Here is a 15,917-nt window from a genome sequence, read left to right on the forward strand (position 1 = left end):
TATGTTCCTCGGGGTTTCTCTATTTGGGGGTGATACCACGAAGGCACTAGAGGATAAGGATCCATAGAAGCCACTAACTTCCATACCGAGCACCATATTTTCAGAACTTCCCCTTATAGTGGATGCTGACAATGTCCTTGTGGGCATTAAATCCTTCCTTAAAGGTACATTCATCATTCATGTGGGAGAGATGGGTTGAGAGCTCAACATATTTTGGATGCTCTTTGTGGAGAAGGTTTAGCTATAGCCAAAGATCTCCAACGTGTTATTACATTCATGGTTAATTTATGGCTAGGGGAAGATGCCCTTCGAGTTTAGCAGAATTTGTTGCCTCTGCTCCTCTCACGCCGCTCTTAAAACCTGACAAGGGAATACGACCTATTGCAGTAGCACTATATAGACACATTTGGTTTCCAAGTTGACTATGAAAGGTGTTGGTAAAGAAATGGCCAAGTATCTCAATGATTGTCAATTCGGGGTCGGGGTGTCAGGTGGCGCTAAGGCCATATTATATAGCGTCAATCGGGTGTTGAGTGAGCGTCACGATGACATGTCTCTTTCCATGCTTACCTTGGACTTCTCCAATGCCTTTAACTTTGTCGACATATCTACATTACATCATGAGGTCAGATTGAGGTGTCCTTCTATATCCTTGTGGTTAGAATTCCTATATGGTCAAGCAACAACGTTGCATCTAGGAGACACATATTTGGTGTACTATTGGGGTTTAGCAAGGAGACCCAATGGGACCACTTCTCTTTGCCCTTGTCTTTCACCCACTCTTTCATAATATTAGAGATAATTGTAAGCTTCTTCTTTATCCATGGTACCTTGATGATGTCACACTTATTGGAGATTCGGAGGAGGTAGCCAAAGCGTTGGCCATCATTAAGGTGAATGGCCCAAAATGTAACGCCTGTGTTTCTGGGCTTGCCATTTTTAGCAATGTAATAGTCTAGGTTAACCTTTGTAACCCGTTTTGAAATAATAGAAGTGTATTAGGGATGAGCAAAAGGACCGAACCGGCCGGAACCGGCCCGAACCGGACCGGAACCGGGAACCGGCTTCGGCCAAAATCAAGAACCGAACCGGCCCGGCGGTTCTACCGGTTCCGGTTCTACCGGTTCCCGGTTCCTACCGGTTCTTGTCGTGTCTTCAAATATTGGAACCAATCCTTGAAAAATAGCATCATACGGTTCCGGTTCTTGCCGGTTCTACCGGTTTTTGCCGATTCTACCGGTTCCGGTTATATTGGTTCCGGTTCCTACCGGTTCCAAAAATCCACAAAAATAACGTCCCGGTCCCGGCCCGACCGATTCCATCGGGTTCCGGTTCCGGTACCGGTTCCGGCCGGTTCCTCGGTCCATATGCTCATCCCTAAAGTGTATTATTTGAGTATTATGTGTTTTGTACTTAATTGCTTAATTATATGGTTTGATTAATTAAGAATAAAAATAAGCGTCAAAATTTAAGTGTATAATAAACTTGATATCTTTAGATAATGTTGTAGTAGTTGAAACAAGGTTTCCGAAGATATAAAGAATGCCGAAATCCGAGTTATAACGAAGAAGTTATGACCTGTCGATGTTTTGCGACAAAACCGGCACAGTTGAATGACGTAAAAAGTGAAATTTGCGTTAGAGCGATATTTAGCCTTAGTGATCTAAACGAGGATCGAAGATCTCGTTGTTAGTATCAAAGCGATAAAAAGTTAGGCGAAAACGGACGTCAAACGAAGAAGTTATGAATTTATAACGAAATTTTCTATCCCGGCCTATTAAAAATAAATAATAAAAAAATAAAGTCAAAATTAGCCGACGGAGTCTAAACGAAAGTTGTAGAACGTAGTCTCACCTTCGCGTGGATATAAAGAACGTCAAAAACGGAGTTTGTATGAAGGAGATATGAATTTTCGAAGTTTATTAAATAATTAATAATTAAATTTAATTATTAAATCCGGCCTTATCCGAAGACGAGTCACCGGACTCATCCGGAGTATGCCCCGCGTACAGCAAGAAATATCGACACTTCGGATGAGGCATGCAGTGACGACTTCGGAGCCATGTACGCCCCGCGTACGAGGAGGTTCCAGCCTCCTATAAATAGGATGCGAGGGGTCCGGGCATAATTGCTCATTTCTCCTCCGTTTCGTGCCGAAGCTCTACGTTTTTACCCCCGAAGCCCCGGTATCATTTCCGAGTCCCGAAGCAAGTCCCGAGATCCCGAGAAGTGCGGTTTCCGAGCCGAAGCTCTTCCCGCGAGAAGTTCGATTTTTGTAGAGATCTTTCAGATCTGCTGAGGATTACTACTTCTACAAGCCGTAGTGCTGTCTGATCATCTTCTGATCAAGTGAGTGTGTAGTTACTTTCTTCTAACGCATAATTATGAAGTATTTTATACGAAATACGTGTTATGTGTATAGTTTTGTTGTTATGTGTGTGGATGTATATTCACTCTCTTTAATCTCATAGATCTGATTTGTTTTCTATGAAATATGTGTTATATGGGTATGCCTCATCTGTTATGTGAAATATGTATTGAATGACAATGCTATACAGGTTTTAAACTATGTATAAAAAATATATATTTTTATCTACTAATATGTTGGATAGAACATGGGTAGATAGTTGGTGTGTAATAAACAGATGAGAGGCCTCGATGTTGTTGTTGTTGTTGACCTAGTTATTCAACGGAGTATGGATAACGACCACAGACTCCTTCTAGACAGTCTCGTGGAACGCTAACAGGTTCATAACCTGTAGGTGTTGTGAACGATGTGTTCACCGGTGTACTCTATCCCCCTCATGGTTGCCTTTAGGATATCTATTGTTGAGGAAACCCCTTAGCAGTAATGTCTGTCCCGATGAAAATCCTAGATTAGGTCCCTTGAGATAGATGTTGTTTTAGGGACGTAAAGTGAGGATAACGGGAATGGGTAATTGGGATAGTGATTGGTTGGTGAAATTAAATATAATTTATTTATTGTGGGTTGAAAACCCTATATGCTCAGCAGGCTCCCAAGCCTGACCCACTCAGTTTTATTTGTATTACAGGAAGTGGCGCAAGGGCGTAAGATGGATGAACCATCAAGTTGTTTTGTTTACAAGTCTGTATATGTATATATTTGTTGAATGACTTGTAATGTTATTGTTTATGCTTAATGGTCTGTATTGGAACATGACACCCCGCGTTTTGATTATATAATGAAAATATATTTCTTTTATGAAATGCTTTGGTAAACATTGTTTTATCATGTTTTGTTTTTGGGAACAAATTCCACAACTCTTTCAAATCAAAAGGATTTACTCTGAAATTATTTTAAAAACATAAATGAAAATCGGTCTTTTCTGGCCGTGATTTTGGGGATGTCACAGTTGGTATCAGAGCATTAGTTTAAGCGAACTAGGAATTTGTAGGATTTCTAAACTTAAACTTAGAATGCTAAGTGGAATTTGAGATGTGTGTCTGTTGGATTTTAGACACAAGCACTAGTTTATTTTAGGAACATTGCCTAAAAATTTTTATGTGCTAAATGTTATATATATTGCCATATATGATATTATTTGTTCGGATCTACGGTTTGTTGCCAACCGGATCTGAAGGTTTATGTGTTTAGGATTCTAAGCGTACGTATACGATATTAGAATTAGCATGTAATCGTTTCGGAGTGATAAGGATGATTTGAAATCTATCATGAACGAAGATCTAAATTTCACCTTATTCGATGTGTAGATAAAAAATGGTGAGAACAAGGAGTGGCATTGGAAACGCGGATGAAAACAGGAATGAACCGCTAGTGATTGAGCAAATACCTGTTGTAGCAGCAACACCAGAACAGATCACCATGGCTGGAGTACAAGCCATGATTCGGTAATGTTAGCCGAACAATGGGAGGAGATGCGACAAATGTTGCATAATAATAGGGACGAACCTATCATACCTATTGAGGAACCTGAATTGATTCCCGAGCAATCGAAGGAAGGGAACAATAGTCGCATTATGAGTCAAGTTGGGACTCAAGAAGAACGAAGGAACAATCCGGAAAGGAGAAACAATAACGATGGGCGAATGTACAAGAATTTCTTGGGCGCCAAACCGCCAAGTCTTTCTGGGAGCCCAAAGCCTGTTGAAATAATGGGTTGGATCTCCGAAATGGAGATGGTATTTGAAAGTTGCGACTGTAGCAACAAACAGAAGACTGTCTTTGCAGTCAGACAACAGAAGACTGGAGTATTAAGTTGGTGGAAGTTGTTGGCAGATACTATGCCACAAGGGAAAGCCTTGAAAATGTCATGGGATGTTTTGTTTGACAGGCACGATATGGTTAGGGATGTTTTGTTTGACATATTTAAGTGTGTGATGGTTTCCACCAAGAAAGAGGCACTTATGATTTCTTGACTGACCCGACAGAAGAAATGTCAACCCTTAGATCGGCTGACGTTTTGATTTTTAGATGGGTTGGAGGGAAACACACATGTGTGGACCTCATAGGGGTATCCCCTCTTGTGGTTTCACAATGGAATTGACTGCTTCAAAAACTATTACAAACAAAGTCACCAAACATGAGAAAATCGTGCATTGAAAATCAAACGTATTTATACCATTTGCATTTGATACGTTTGGTTTATTCACTTAGTGACACAACTTATTGCTCATCATCTCATTCATTGTATGATGAAAACTAATATAAAGTTATTTAATCCAAAAAAAAATGGTCTCTATAGCAATTAAAAAGAATTATTTATTTTTTTCTTTCATCTTTTTTTTTTTTTTTTTTTTAATTTTTAAGGTAAAAAATCATTTATTTCAATTACTTTCAAAAAGAAAAAAAAAAAAAAAAAAAACAATGAAAACAGATAATTTGTTGAATTTCAATTTGTAAATTTCACTAATAAGATTCGTAGTTTTTCAAATCTTTATTATCTTTCAGTTTCTCTGTTTGAACACCAATTTCAACATCCTTTCTTTAGAATGATTTGGTTTTTTTTCTTCTCCATGAACCATAAGAAAGAGACGAATAATTAAAAGAGCTTAAAAAAACCACATATATCTTTTTAGAACTTTCTGTTGTTAAATACTTTCAACTGCAAAGTTTGTAACATCGTAATACCACACCAAAACTTGATATTCCATCAAAACATTCCAATACTTCAATTTGTCATTTAACCCAATACATCAACATTCATTGGAAAAAATCACAGCCAAAAATGATAAATTCTTATAGAATTACAAAAGTTATAATACCTCATTCTAATACGATCTTTTACTTGGATAATTCCAATGGTAGAAACGTACTAAAAATTCTTCTAAACCCTTTCTACTTCACCATTGATAGCCCCCGCAGATGTAGCTACGTTTCCATTTCCAAGGACTAATTCCCCTTTGCCTTGTCTTTTTGCTTTCATTTCTTGTGTTGACTTGTAATATGTTGCATATAAGACTAGTTGGGCAAGCCCAAAAAGTGCCCCAAGCCCATTAGGAACCTAAACCAAAAAAAAAAAAATGTCATGATTTAAAATATATAAAGAATCCATATTAAATAAAAAGTAAATAGAGAAAGAGAGAGAGAGAGAGAGAGAGAGAGAGAGAGAGAGAGAGAGAGAGAGAGAGAGAGAGAGAGAGAGAGAGAGAGAGAGAGAGAGAGAGAGAGAGCAATTACAGCAACAAACGGATCGAAACGAATGAGGGCATATGAGAACCAACAAACGCCATTTGCAAAACAAAATAGAGATAATAGAAACGGCATGTACTCGACACTTTTTGTTGTGATCACCATTTTCTGCATAGATCATAAATTATTCACATAAGTCGAATGAAAAATGAATGTAACAAAAAGATCTTCAAAGCATATGAACAAAAAACAATATTGAAGATGAAGAGACTTCTTTTCCATGCAGGATAAACTAACATGGTCATCCACCAATAATCGAGTTTGTTTTATTTGCTATTTAAGGAATAAGATCATCATCCTTTTAGTACAAATTGAATTTGAAATTGGTCCAATTACTTTTGGAGAAATATTCGACCATATGATAACATGTTATAATTGAGTAACACATACTCAACAATGACAACACATACAATTAACGCCTTCCAATTTTTCTGAAACATATTCGACCATGATGATACGTAAGACTAATCCCACATAACTCAGTTCAAAATTCCTCTTATATGACATTAGATAATTTCTAATTAATCGAAGCATGTCATCGACTTTTTAGGGTGCATGTAAGAGAAACGTACCATTACAGATAATGGAGAAGCATACATCATGATGTTACCCGCAATGCAAATGCCACCAACGATGGATGATCGAAGCTTTGTGGTGTGCGCCAGTGTCAGTACCAGTACAACCAAAACCCCGAGAAATATAATCTCAAAAAGCAACACCAACAAAACCTTAATTCTATTTTTATGATCTGAATAGATTATAAAAAGTAACAAGTAAACCGATTCGATTAGTATTCCTGCCCCATTTGTGGTTGTGACTAATAAGCTATGAGGGTGCACAAATGGCAAGCCATAGAAAATCCATAGCCCACAATTTACAAAGGTTACAAGATATGGCACCGGAGAAAATCTTTGAACTGACTTGTTTTTCCATATCCTATAAAATGTTGGCCTGAAAAAATAATCATAAAATCCAAAATTCAGAAAATAAAAAATCAATATTTCAACTTATATATAACAGTAATTATGTATGCAAACATACATATATATGTATGTATAAAACTAAGAAAATAACAAAGCTTACACTGTCGACAAGAACAAAATGATTGAAATGACGTTTCCTGAAAAGAAAAATAAACGTACATCATTACTAACATTCCATATTAACTTTTCTTAAAATTATACATATAACATATATAGTACAATCTGAAAAACCATATATCATAATCCATATAAGCAAATGATAATAAAAATATATGTACTTCCCAGAATGCATGTTTCGGAGCTTAGAATTATACAATATATTATCAAGACATGCACTATATATTGAATAATCACTAACCATATTTTGCATATAATTAAATACTAATCTTTTAAATGTGTTGTTCATACATAATATGAAGATAGAAGAGCTTACCGATGACACCTAGTGTATTGCGAGCAAAATCGGCAGAAACCATGACTATGGTGTGAGAGAGAAAACGAAGAGAAAGAGAGAAAGAGAGAGACGTTGGTGTAAATTTAATAGGGCAAGCAAAAACGTATTTATAATGAAAGCTTAATATTATTATTAGAAAATTAATTAATTGGATATATGGTTCATCTGTATTTTCAAACTTTTTTGCAGTTACTATTCATTTTCCTTTTTCTCTATTTTCGAAATGCATTAAATGTCAATTAATAATGTTAAACAAATAGAAAAACTTTAATAAACCGAAAGATAATATGATTCAGCTGATAAAAATTTAGACCAAATTCTACCTAAAATTTTACCGAAACTTAGCCTAATGAAACCAAACACACTAAAACTCGTTAAACTTAAACTGATGTCTATACATCACAACGTACATTGTCAAATCTCCTGTATTATCGAATGACAAAATAGATTTAATGATATATCACAACATGTGCAAATGAAATATTCTTCAACAGTTAGATCGAAACAAAAAAAGTATATAATCATGTTACCATAATTACTAGTAATGAATTCTCTAGTGAGAAAGGGAAAAAGTAAGTTACATGTCATATTCACAAATCAAAACAGATTGTGACGTTCTATTAATTAAAAGTTTGTATTTTTTGATGTAAATAAGTCGAATTTACAAATGAGTGAAACCGTGTAAGAGGTAAAAACTTGTCCTGTGAAGTTTGTAATAATTTAAAACATGTTAAAACCGTTTTCTATATATTAAAACTCATGGTCTAATAATAGAATGATGGATGGATGCCAAATTTCACCAAAATCCATAATGCCTAGACCATATGCCTAATTTTTGTTGTAAGTTCTTTAATTTGAATATATTTAAAGAATATAAAATCTATAAAATGGAAAATGGATAATTTCGTTACAAAATGAGGTTAAAAGAAGTATTTGAAGCTTTCCTTTATCATGGGAAGGCGGTGGTGTTGTTGTTGTTTTTTTTTTTTTTTTTTTTTAATTTTTTTTTATTTTATTTGGTGATATAGAAATAATCAAATTTTGAGCAATTAAATCAAATCACCTTGAAATGGAAAACTCTTTTCAATTTTGTTGGAATTGATAAATCATAAATACATTTTTAGTTCTTTTCTTTTTTAATATTAAAACAGATACAAAGGCAGAATACATTCGAAAAAAAAAAACTAGTGTAGTTTTATAAAAACATAGATTGTATACTTATAATTTTATAATATAAACTTAGATAATAATATTGTGTTATAAATCATCAATGGCAATTGAAAATTAAGATGATGTATTATCTCTCCCCAATTTGTTTATTTAAAATTATCATTATATTAATAATTTGATTTTTAGATAAAAATGATTGCATTTGAAATTACAAAAACATAAATATTTAAATATAGACACACAAGCTCACGTTTTTTTTTTTACGGTTACTCGGTTAGTTTATGTTTTCGCTTCAAATATTTATTTCAAGTCAAAGCAATCAATTATAGTCAAACGGTAGAGAATTAATTGCATTCTTAAAAAGCCCAAATTAATATATGCTTGTAAGTTCTAAGTTGTAACATCAATAATCTGAGTCATATCCTTATCAAGAATTGATAAGATCGAATTATATTTAAAAATAAACTATATTAAATATAAGAAAGAAAAACAGTATTAAAAATTTAGAATAATAAAAAAAAATCAAAGATTTATAAAATGAAAATTTGCCTAGATAAATTTATAATGATGAGTTAAAATTACAAAGATATATGCCTAGATAAATTTATAAGGATGAGTTAAAATTAATATATACATTATTTTAAATATGTGATATACGTTTTGTATGTGTTGATTTTTAATAAAATTATGATTTTATACAATGCAATGAAAATTTGAATAAATGTAAAAAATATAATAAATCATGGAAATATCATTGTCATACGTAAAATTAAATATACATTATGTATGTGTTGACTTTTAAATACATGTTTAATTTAATAATTATTTGAATATTATCATGTAACAATCGAAATATTAATTAATAAATTATAATGTTGTAGTATTATTTGTGTTTTAAAAAAATGTAATCTGAATGTTTCATTATTTTTCTTAACACGGATAATATGAGTCATTCTACAAAATCTAGTATTTATATAATACCACATATAATCTTCCCTTTTCAACTTTTTTTTTATAGTGAAATTAATCGGTGGACATCCATCAAGTTTTTCTTTTTGTCCTTTTCTATCCATAAGCTACACACTTGGATTTAATTAATGTTAAACTACTATTTCATACTTTTTACCAATCAATGTCGTTATTGGCAACAAGATCGAGTGCAAGCATGTTCTTGATGGTATCAAAAGGACCTCCAGTTATCATCTTGACATAATAGTTTCCATTAGAGCACCATCATTTGTAGCATAATGGTTCAATCAACAATATCATAAATTGAAGTATTAACTCACAAGAACATTTAAATGCTGATGTTTAAAGGGGCTTTCTTTTTCGTAACCTTTTTACCAAGATCAAAACTGAAATATAATTGAAAGACTAAACTACCATGGCAATCTAGGTTAAAAAGAAACACCAAAGGAGACAAATATAACATTTTGTGATACCATACACATCAAAGTTTTTCATTTGGGAAAACATCGAATAGTTGGCATGCATTATGAGATATAACTTTAACTTACAAACAAAGAGGGATGACGCTATCTTGACAATAGTCAACCCTGCATATTAAAACTCATGATTCATCAAATAAAACCCTAAGCATAATTGAATGGAAACATTTCAATAAACCTGGATCGGGTGGAACCAATCAAGGCTTAGCATATCTATTGACCAAATCAGATTTACAAGAAACATATAACAAAACTCAAAACAAATGTAGTGTAACACCGTAAATTTCAAAACAAATTTTTCAATTTTTATAAAACATAATTCCATCAATATTCATCAAACAACCATTTTAATTATCCAAATAAGTCAATACAAAATCCCAAGATCATAATGTCAAAACTCCGAGCGTGTGTGTGTGTACGGATCAAGCCGGCGCCTTCCCGCGGTCGTCACTAGTACCTGAAACAATAACAACAAACACTGTAAGCACAAGGCTTAGTGAGTTCCCCAAAATACCACCCATAACACATATTAGCCACTCGAGGCTATAACTCTGTGGGTCCGTGCACCCAAACTCTGTGAACCCTCAGGTTCTAGCTCTGATAAACATGCACTACATAAATCACATAGAAACAATGCAGTACAACACATAACATGCATAGCATACAATACTCTATTACATAACTCAGGTTACCTACTCAAGGTAATATAGTATAGTGAGAAGACTCACCTCGCGTGTCTCGGTAAGTCGTAAATCTGAAATCACTAGCGCTCGATCTGCCGAGCTATAGTCCTCCTATAGCACAATACATCTCTAATTAACACTTTCCCAACTAAGGTTGACTACACTATAACAAGTCAACTTAGGTCAACGCCGGTCAACAGTCAACGGTCAACTTTGACCGGACTCGGCGAGTGCACTATAGCGACTCGGCGAGTCTGAGCGTATACACTGATTTCCCTGGAATCCTCCCTTGACACGTCGAGTATTCTCCTAACTCGACGAGTTCCACCTGGCATGAGTTGTGGGGCCACCACGACTCAACTCGCCGAGTCTCAAGAACAACTCGGCGAGTCCAGCTTGACTCAGTCCACCTGTCCACTCTGACTCCCCCCTGACTCACTGAGTCAACCCTCCCCAACTCGGCAAGACCACTCGCTGTGTGGTCGGGCAACATTCATACTACTCGCCGAGTCTGTTCTTCGGACTCGGCGAGTCCGTGCCATGCAATGACTCAAACTTGCTCATAAGGTCAGATCCAGTCCATTAACCCATAGATCCAGTCCTTCCAAGCTCATTTAGCACGTAAAGTCACTATCTTGATGCACATACAATCTCTATATGACCATATATGATGCTTTTGACCCATATACTACAACTCAAGGTCATAAACTCCATTGCTATACATAAAGCTTGATGAGTGAGGCTCTCTGGACCCCTATGGATCCAGATCCAGAGCCTCAACACAAGAAGGGAACTATTTGGCATCAAATCAACCCAATAATGTCCATAAAAACCCTAAATCCGATTATACTTCACAAAACAGAAGATAAGCCGAAATTATACCTCTAGATTGATGATATAAGCTTCAAATCCACAGTATAGCAACCTCCTTTGCTTCCTCTTGCCTAGAATCTCCTCCTTCTTTGCTAAATGACACACACAAGGTCAAGAAATGCTTCCTTTCTCTCTCAAAACGTTCAAGCACTCAAGGGTTTCTCTCTAAGGGTTGGGTGAGCACAAATGACGGCCATAAGGCCCTTTAAATAGGTCTCAAACCCGAGAATTTAGGGTTTCATTACTCAGTGCAGACTCGCCGAGTCCAGGCACGATTCTTCGTCCAAATCCGCGTCTCTACTCGGCGAGTCTGAGCTCCAACTCGCCGAGTCCCCCTCACAAATCAACAAAAATACCATTTACATGATACCTGATAAAAGTCCGGATGTTACATGTAGATTAGTTGGTGAAAAGTAAAATAAACATGTCATAATGGAACATAAGTCAGGAAAAATCAAAGATGAATATCTTTCTTAAAAAAACAAAACAAAACGCAGGATTGAATCATTTTAACTTTCACGTAATTTCTCTTAATCTCAAGTTTAATATAGTTGTGGAACATTTTCAAGAGAGATAAGCATCAGAGAGAGGGTAAATGTAAGAAGAGGATGTGATATCGTGGACCAGGGAAGAAAAAAAAGATGGTTGCCGATTGTATCGAGATTTGGGGATGATGTCATTTTCATATTTCAAAATTTGAATATCCTATAATGTTATAAGCGAGATTTAGGGAGAAGAAGTAAGATTAAAGAATAGAAAGGTACATTTGTAATTTTAGTGGATGGTGAATGAGGTTTATTGAATGGACACGTGGCTAACAAGAATTCTTTTATTAGAAGTACGATCTGCCAAATTCTCTATTAATATAATTTAGGCGAATGCTCGCGCGTTGCGCAGAAACACCTATATAGTTGAAGTATTTACAAATATATGTTTTTTTTTAAATATAACAGTAACGTTGTTGTTAAATTTGATATAATAATTCATATACGAAATTGATATAATATATTGATTGTTTTGAATTATATGATAATATATATCAATTATAATTGCATAATCTCAATCGTTTGAATGACTTCTAACTACGAGTTACACGTTAATAAAATTAAATATAATATATGTTTAATGATATTTATAGTTGTTGTTATTAATTAATTTTTTTAAAAATTATTTGCTTAATGTTTTAATTTCTATCACTATAATTATTTAAAATATTAAACATTGTTTTTTGATTTTAAATGTAACAATATAATCATTTATATAGAGTTATTTTTAATTATTGTTATTGTAAGTTATTTTAAGCTACTTATTTGAAAACTTTTAATGATTATAAAAATATCTTTAGGAAATAGTTTAATTAAATTGAAATTACAATTTAGTTGTAACATCCGATTTTGAAAGTGTTTCGCAGCTCGGGGTTGCGGCCTAATTATCATTGACATAGGGTTTAAGGCATGGGGAAAGGAAGGATTTGGCTCAGTTCGGAGGTAGGAGCCATGGCATGAGTGACCCAAGCATTTGTTTGTGTCTTCGGAGGCCAAGGGTATGATTGTAAACGGATGTCTCGGTATTTTATGAGTTTTGGGCTTTATTCGGAAGGTTTTAAGGCTTGGGCGTATTGTAAGGAGTGTAGGGCTTCTCGCCACCTTTTTGTGGATATAAGGTTCATTGGTAACGGACCTCGGGTGAGGAAGATATAACACTTTGAAGTTATTGACAATTTTGGTCCCTAATGGAGATTTGTGTCAAGGCAGTCCCACGCATGCAAGGAATGCATGCACGTGTTTGGCTGGGTACGCCCAACGTAAGCTAGGTTACGGCCAACGTAGATGGCTGCATGGCCGCTTGTGGTTTGTGAGTACGTCGGGTGTACTAAGAGGTACACGGGGCGTACCTCATTCAGACTAAAACCCTAATTTTAGGGTTTGACACTATATAAGAAACATTATGCCTCAAAGGATAGCCTCCCTTTCACCCTAAAGTATCTACAATGAAACCCTAATCCGTTGTTGGTGTGTTTTGAGCTTAGAAGATCATTTTGGAGTGCATTTTGGTGTTTTGAAGGAAAGTGACTATTGTTGAAGCATCATCAAAGGAGCAAAGGATTATAGATCCAGAACCTTATCAACATTTGGCATTCATATAAGGTATAAAGTTCTAAACTGGGTGTTTTTCTCTTAGATCTCTTGAATTGGGGTTTTTGACCTTTTTTGTCCCAAGAATGGAGCTTTATGGTCCCAAATCCGTTTCTAGGATTAGGGTTGCCACCCTTAGTGCTATTTGAGTCCCAAAGACAGAAAAGTCACCATCTTGAAGGTCTTAATGGGTTCATGCAAGATTTAAGTCTATTTTCATGGAATTAGAATGCCATTTTTGGAGTTTGGGCTTATGTAGGGCATGCAAAGTCACCAAGTTAGTGACTTTAGGGGTTTAGACGTTAAGTGGAGTTCATATCTGTGATTTGGTCCATTGGTTTGATGCATTAAGTGCTTAATAGCAAAAGGGACTTAACAAAGGAGTACCCTGGTCGTACAAGCTGGGATGCGCATCATACATGTCTCGAACCTAATACGCACTGTGTACTGTTGAGTACGCCCCGTGTACTCAGTGATAGTGGGTTTCGCACAAGTGGGCCTCAGTTTGGGCTATTCGTTGGACTTATTAGCTTTGGGCCTTGTGGTACATATTTAATTGAAACTTTGGACTTGAGAAGCATTATTCGGCCTTAGGTTGAGGCCCATGTGTAACGCCCGTAGATCCGGGCTAGTCAATTTAGAGATAATAGGGGTCGAAAACGACTTTTCGATAAAACATTATTTATAATAAATAATCTTAACCAAGTTGTAGAATATGTCTCAAGGGTTCCGTACATATAAAGAACGCCAAAATTCGAGTTATAACGAAGAAGTTATGGCACGTCAAAATTTTTCGGCAAAACCGGCATAGTACCGGGAGACGTAAATAGTGAATTTGAGATAGAGGACTTTTTAGCCTTAGGGATTTAAATGAAATTTGTAGAGTACGTCTCCACCTACGCATGGATATAAAGAATGTCAAAAACAGAGTTCGTATGCAAAAGTTATGGCATTCCGAAGATTTAGCTTTTAAAAACCCTAAACTAGCTAATTCACGACGTGAGAATTATGACGCTCACGATATTCTGTCATAATTCGGAATCTAGAAGCTGCGAGAGGATAAGATCCAATTCACGACGTGAGAATTATGACGCTCACGACATTCTGTCATAATTAGGAATCTAGAAGTTGCGAGAGGATAAGATCCAATTTACGATGTGAGCTTTATGACACTCACGACGTGAGGTGTCATGGCCACCATCCGAGGCTAGGGACACAAATGGCAAGTATGCGGAGTGAATCATGAGATTCTCGACGTGAGTGTCATAAAAACTTACTATAAATAGCATGCGAGCCATTCCGAATATCTCACACCTTTCTTCATTTCTTCTATCTAAACTTTCTCACTCTAAGGGTTTTAACCCTCGCTTAAGCCTAGGTGATCCCCTAGCACCCTAAGGAAGCCCCGAGCCTCCTGGAGTCCTGAGAAAAAGAGTGTTTCAGTTTCGAAACGCTGCTCCAAATAAAGTCCGATTTTCTTTAAAATCCGCTGTAAGTGAGCTACGCTTACACAATTTTTAATACAGATTTCAAATAATTATAGTATTGTTATCAGGTCCTTAAAATAATTATTTGGGCTATTATTATGAGTCAAATTGAGTGTTATTTAACGTTTATATAATAATAATAATAGCTAGACTATTAATTAGTCATGGTTAACGTTAGACTAAAGCCTAGTGGAATTGATACTAGGTTTTATCGAAGGAAAATTGTTTTGAGAGTATCGAAGCGCTGTCCGAGTGCTGAGTCACAACCTACTCAAGTGAGTGTATAGTCACTTTCACCTTACACATATATATGCAATATTTTCTTTTAAATACGTGCTATGTGTAATTATATTAATTGTTTAATTAAGGTGACTGTTGAATAGATGTTTTATACAAGTTTTAATTTGTATATGTATTGTTGTCTACAAATATGTTGGGTAAAACATAGGTAGATGAATTAGATGATGTGTGATGAAATAAAAGGTGATGAGAGGTATCGATGTTTAAGATGATCTAGTTATCTAGCAGAGTATAGACAATGGCCACAGACTATTTTAGATAGTCCAGTGGAACGTTAGCAAACTTGTAATCAGTAGGTATGTTTGAACTATATGTTCATAAGGTGTTCTTGAACTATATGTTCATTAGGTGTTTTTGAACTATGTGTTCATACGTTAGTTCTTCTTTTTTACACTATTACGTGTCGGGGTACGGGAGCGTACGGGAGTACTTTATTAGTATTTTCCCTATACCTTTATTTTGAAGAGATTTGGAGTCTTTGTTTCTTTTATGAAGTGATCGGACGAGCTTCATGAGTCAGTGTTTCCACTCTCGATGCCGGATAGGAGTGAGTCTGTGGGTTATATACCTCATGATATTCACACCACAGCCTAGGCATTAGGCAGTGTTTCTATTCTCGATGCCAGATAGGAGTGAGTCTGGGGGTTATATACCTCACGATATTCAGACCACAGCCTAGGCATTAGTCAGCGTTTCCATTGCTGGATAGGGTG

The 15,917-nt window shown here is 35.4% G+C and overlaps 1 protein-coding gene across 1 annotated transcript; it reads right to left on the reverse strand.

Annotated features, from left to right (window-relative positions):
- Positions 1-5,127: 5,127 nt before the first annotated feature.
- LOC145033401 (bidirectional sugar transporter SWEET6b-like) lies at positions 5,128-7,208 on the reverse strand. Its single transcript, XM_078982033.1, has 5 exons — positions 7,088-7,208; positions 6,755-6,791; positions 6,244-6,622; positions 5,660-5,779; positions 5,128-5,483 (listed from the first exon to the last, which is right to left on the reverse strand). Exons 1-5 carry the CDS (start codon positions 7,128-7,130, stop codon positions 5,307-5,309), a joined length of 756 nt encoding a protein of 251 aa, XP_078838159.1. The 5' UTR covers positions 7,131-7,208; the 3' UTR covers positions 5,128-5,306.
- Between the last annotated feature and the right edge of the window lie 8,709 nt (positions 7,209-15,917).

The sequence above is a fragment of the Lactuca saligna genome, chromosome 3 (assembly GCF_052625555.1).
Source record: "Lactuca saligna cultivar CGN05327 chromosome 3, ASM5262555v1, whole genome shotgun sequence".
In the NCBI taxonomy this organism is placed as follows: Eukaryota; Viridiplantae; Streptophyta; class Magnoliopsida; order Asterales; family Asteraceae; genus Lactuca; species Lactuca saligna.

Excerpts from the sequence above, each read along its gene's own strand:
- LOC145033401 (XM_078982033.1), bottom strand. The coding sequence starts at position 7,130 with ATGGTTTCTGCCGATTTTGCTCGCAATACACTAGGTGTCATCG. Across the intron at positions 5,780-6,243 it reads CTTCTCCATTATCTGTAATG|AAAATGGTGATCACAACAAA; the intron begins GTACGTTTCTCT and ends TGATCTATGCAG. Across the intron at positions 5,484-5,659 it reads GTTTCGATCCGTTTGTTGCT|GTTCCTAATGGGCTTGGGGC; the intron begins GTAATTGCTCTC and ends TTTTTGGTTTAG.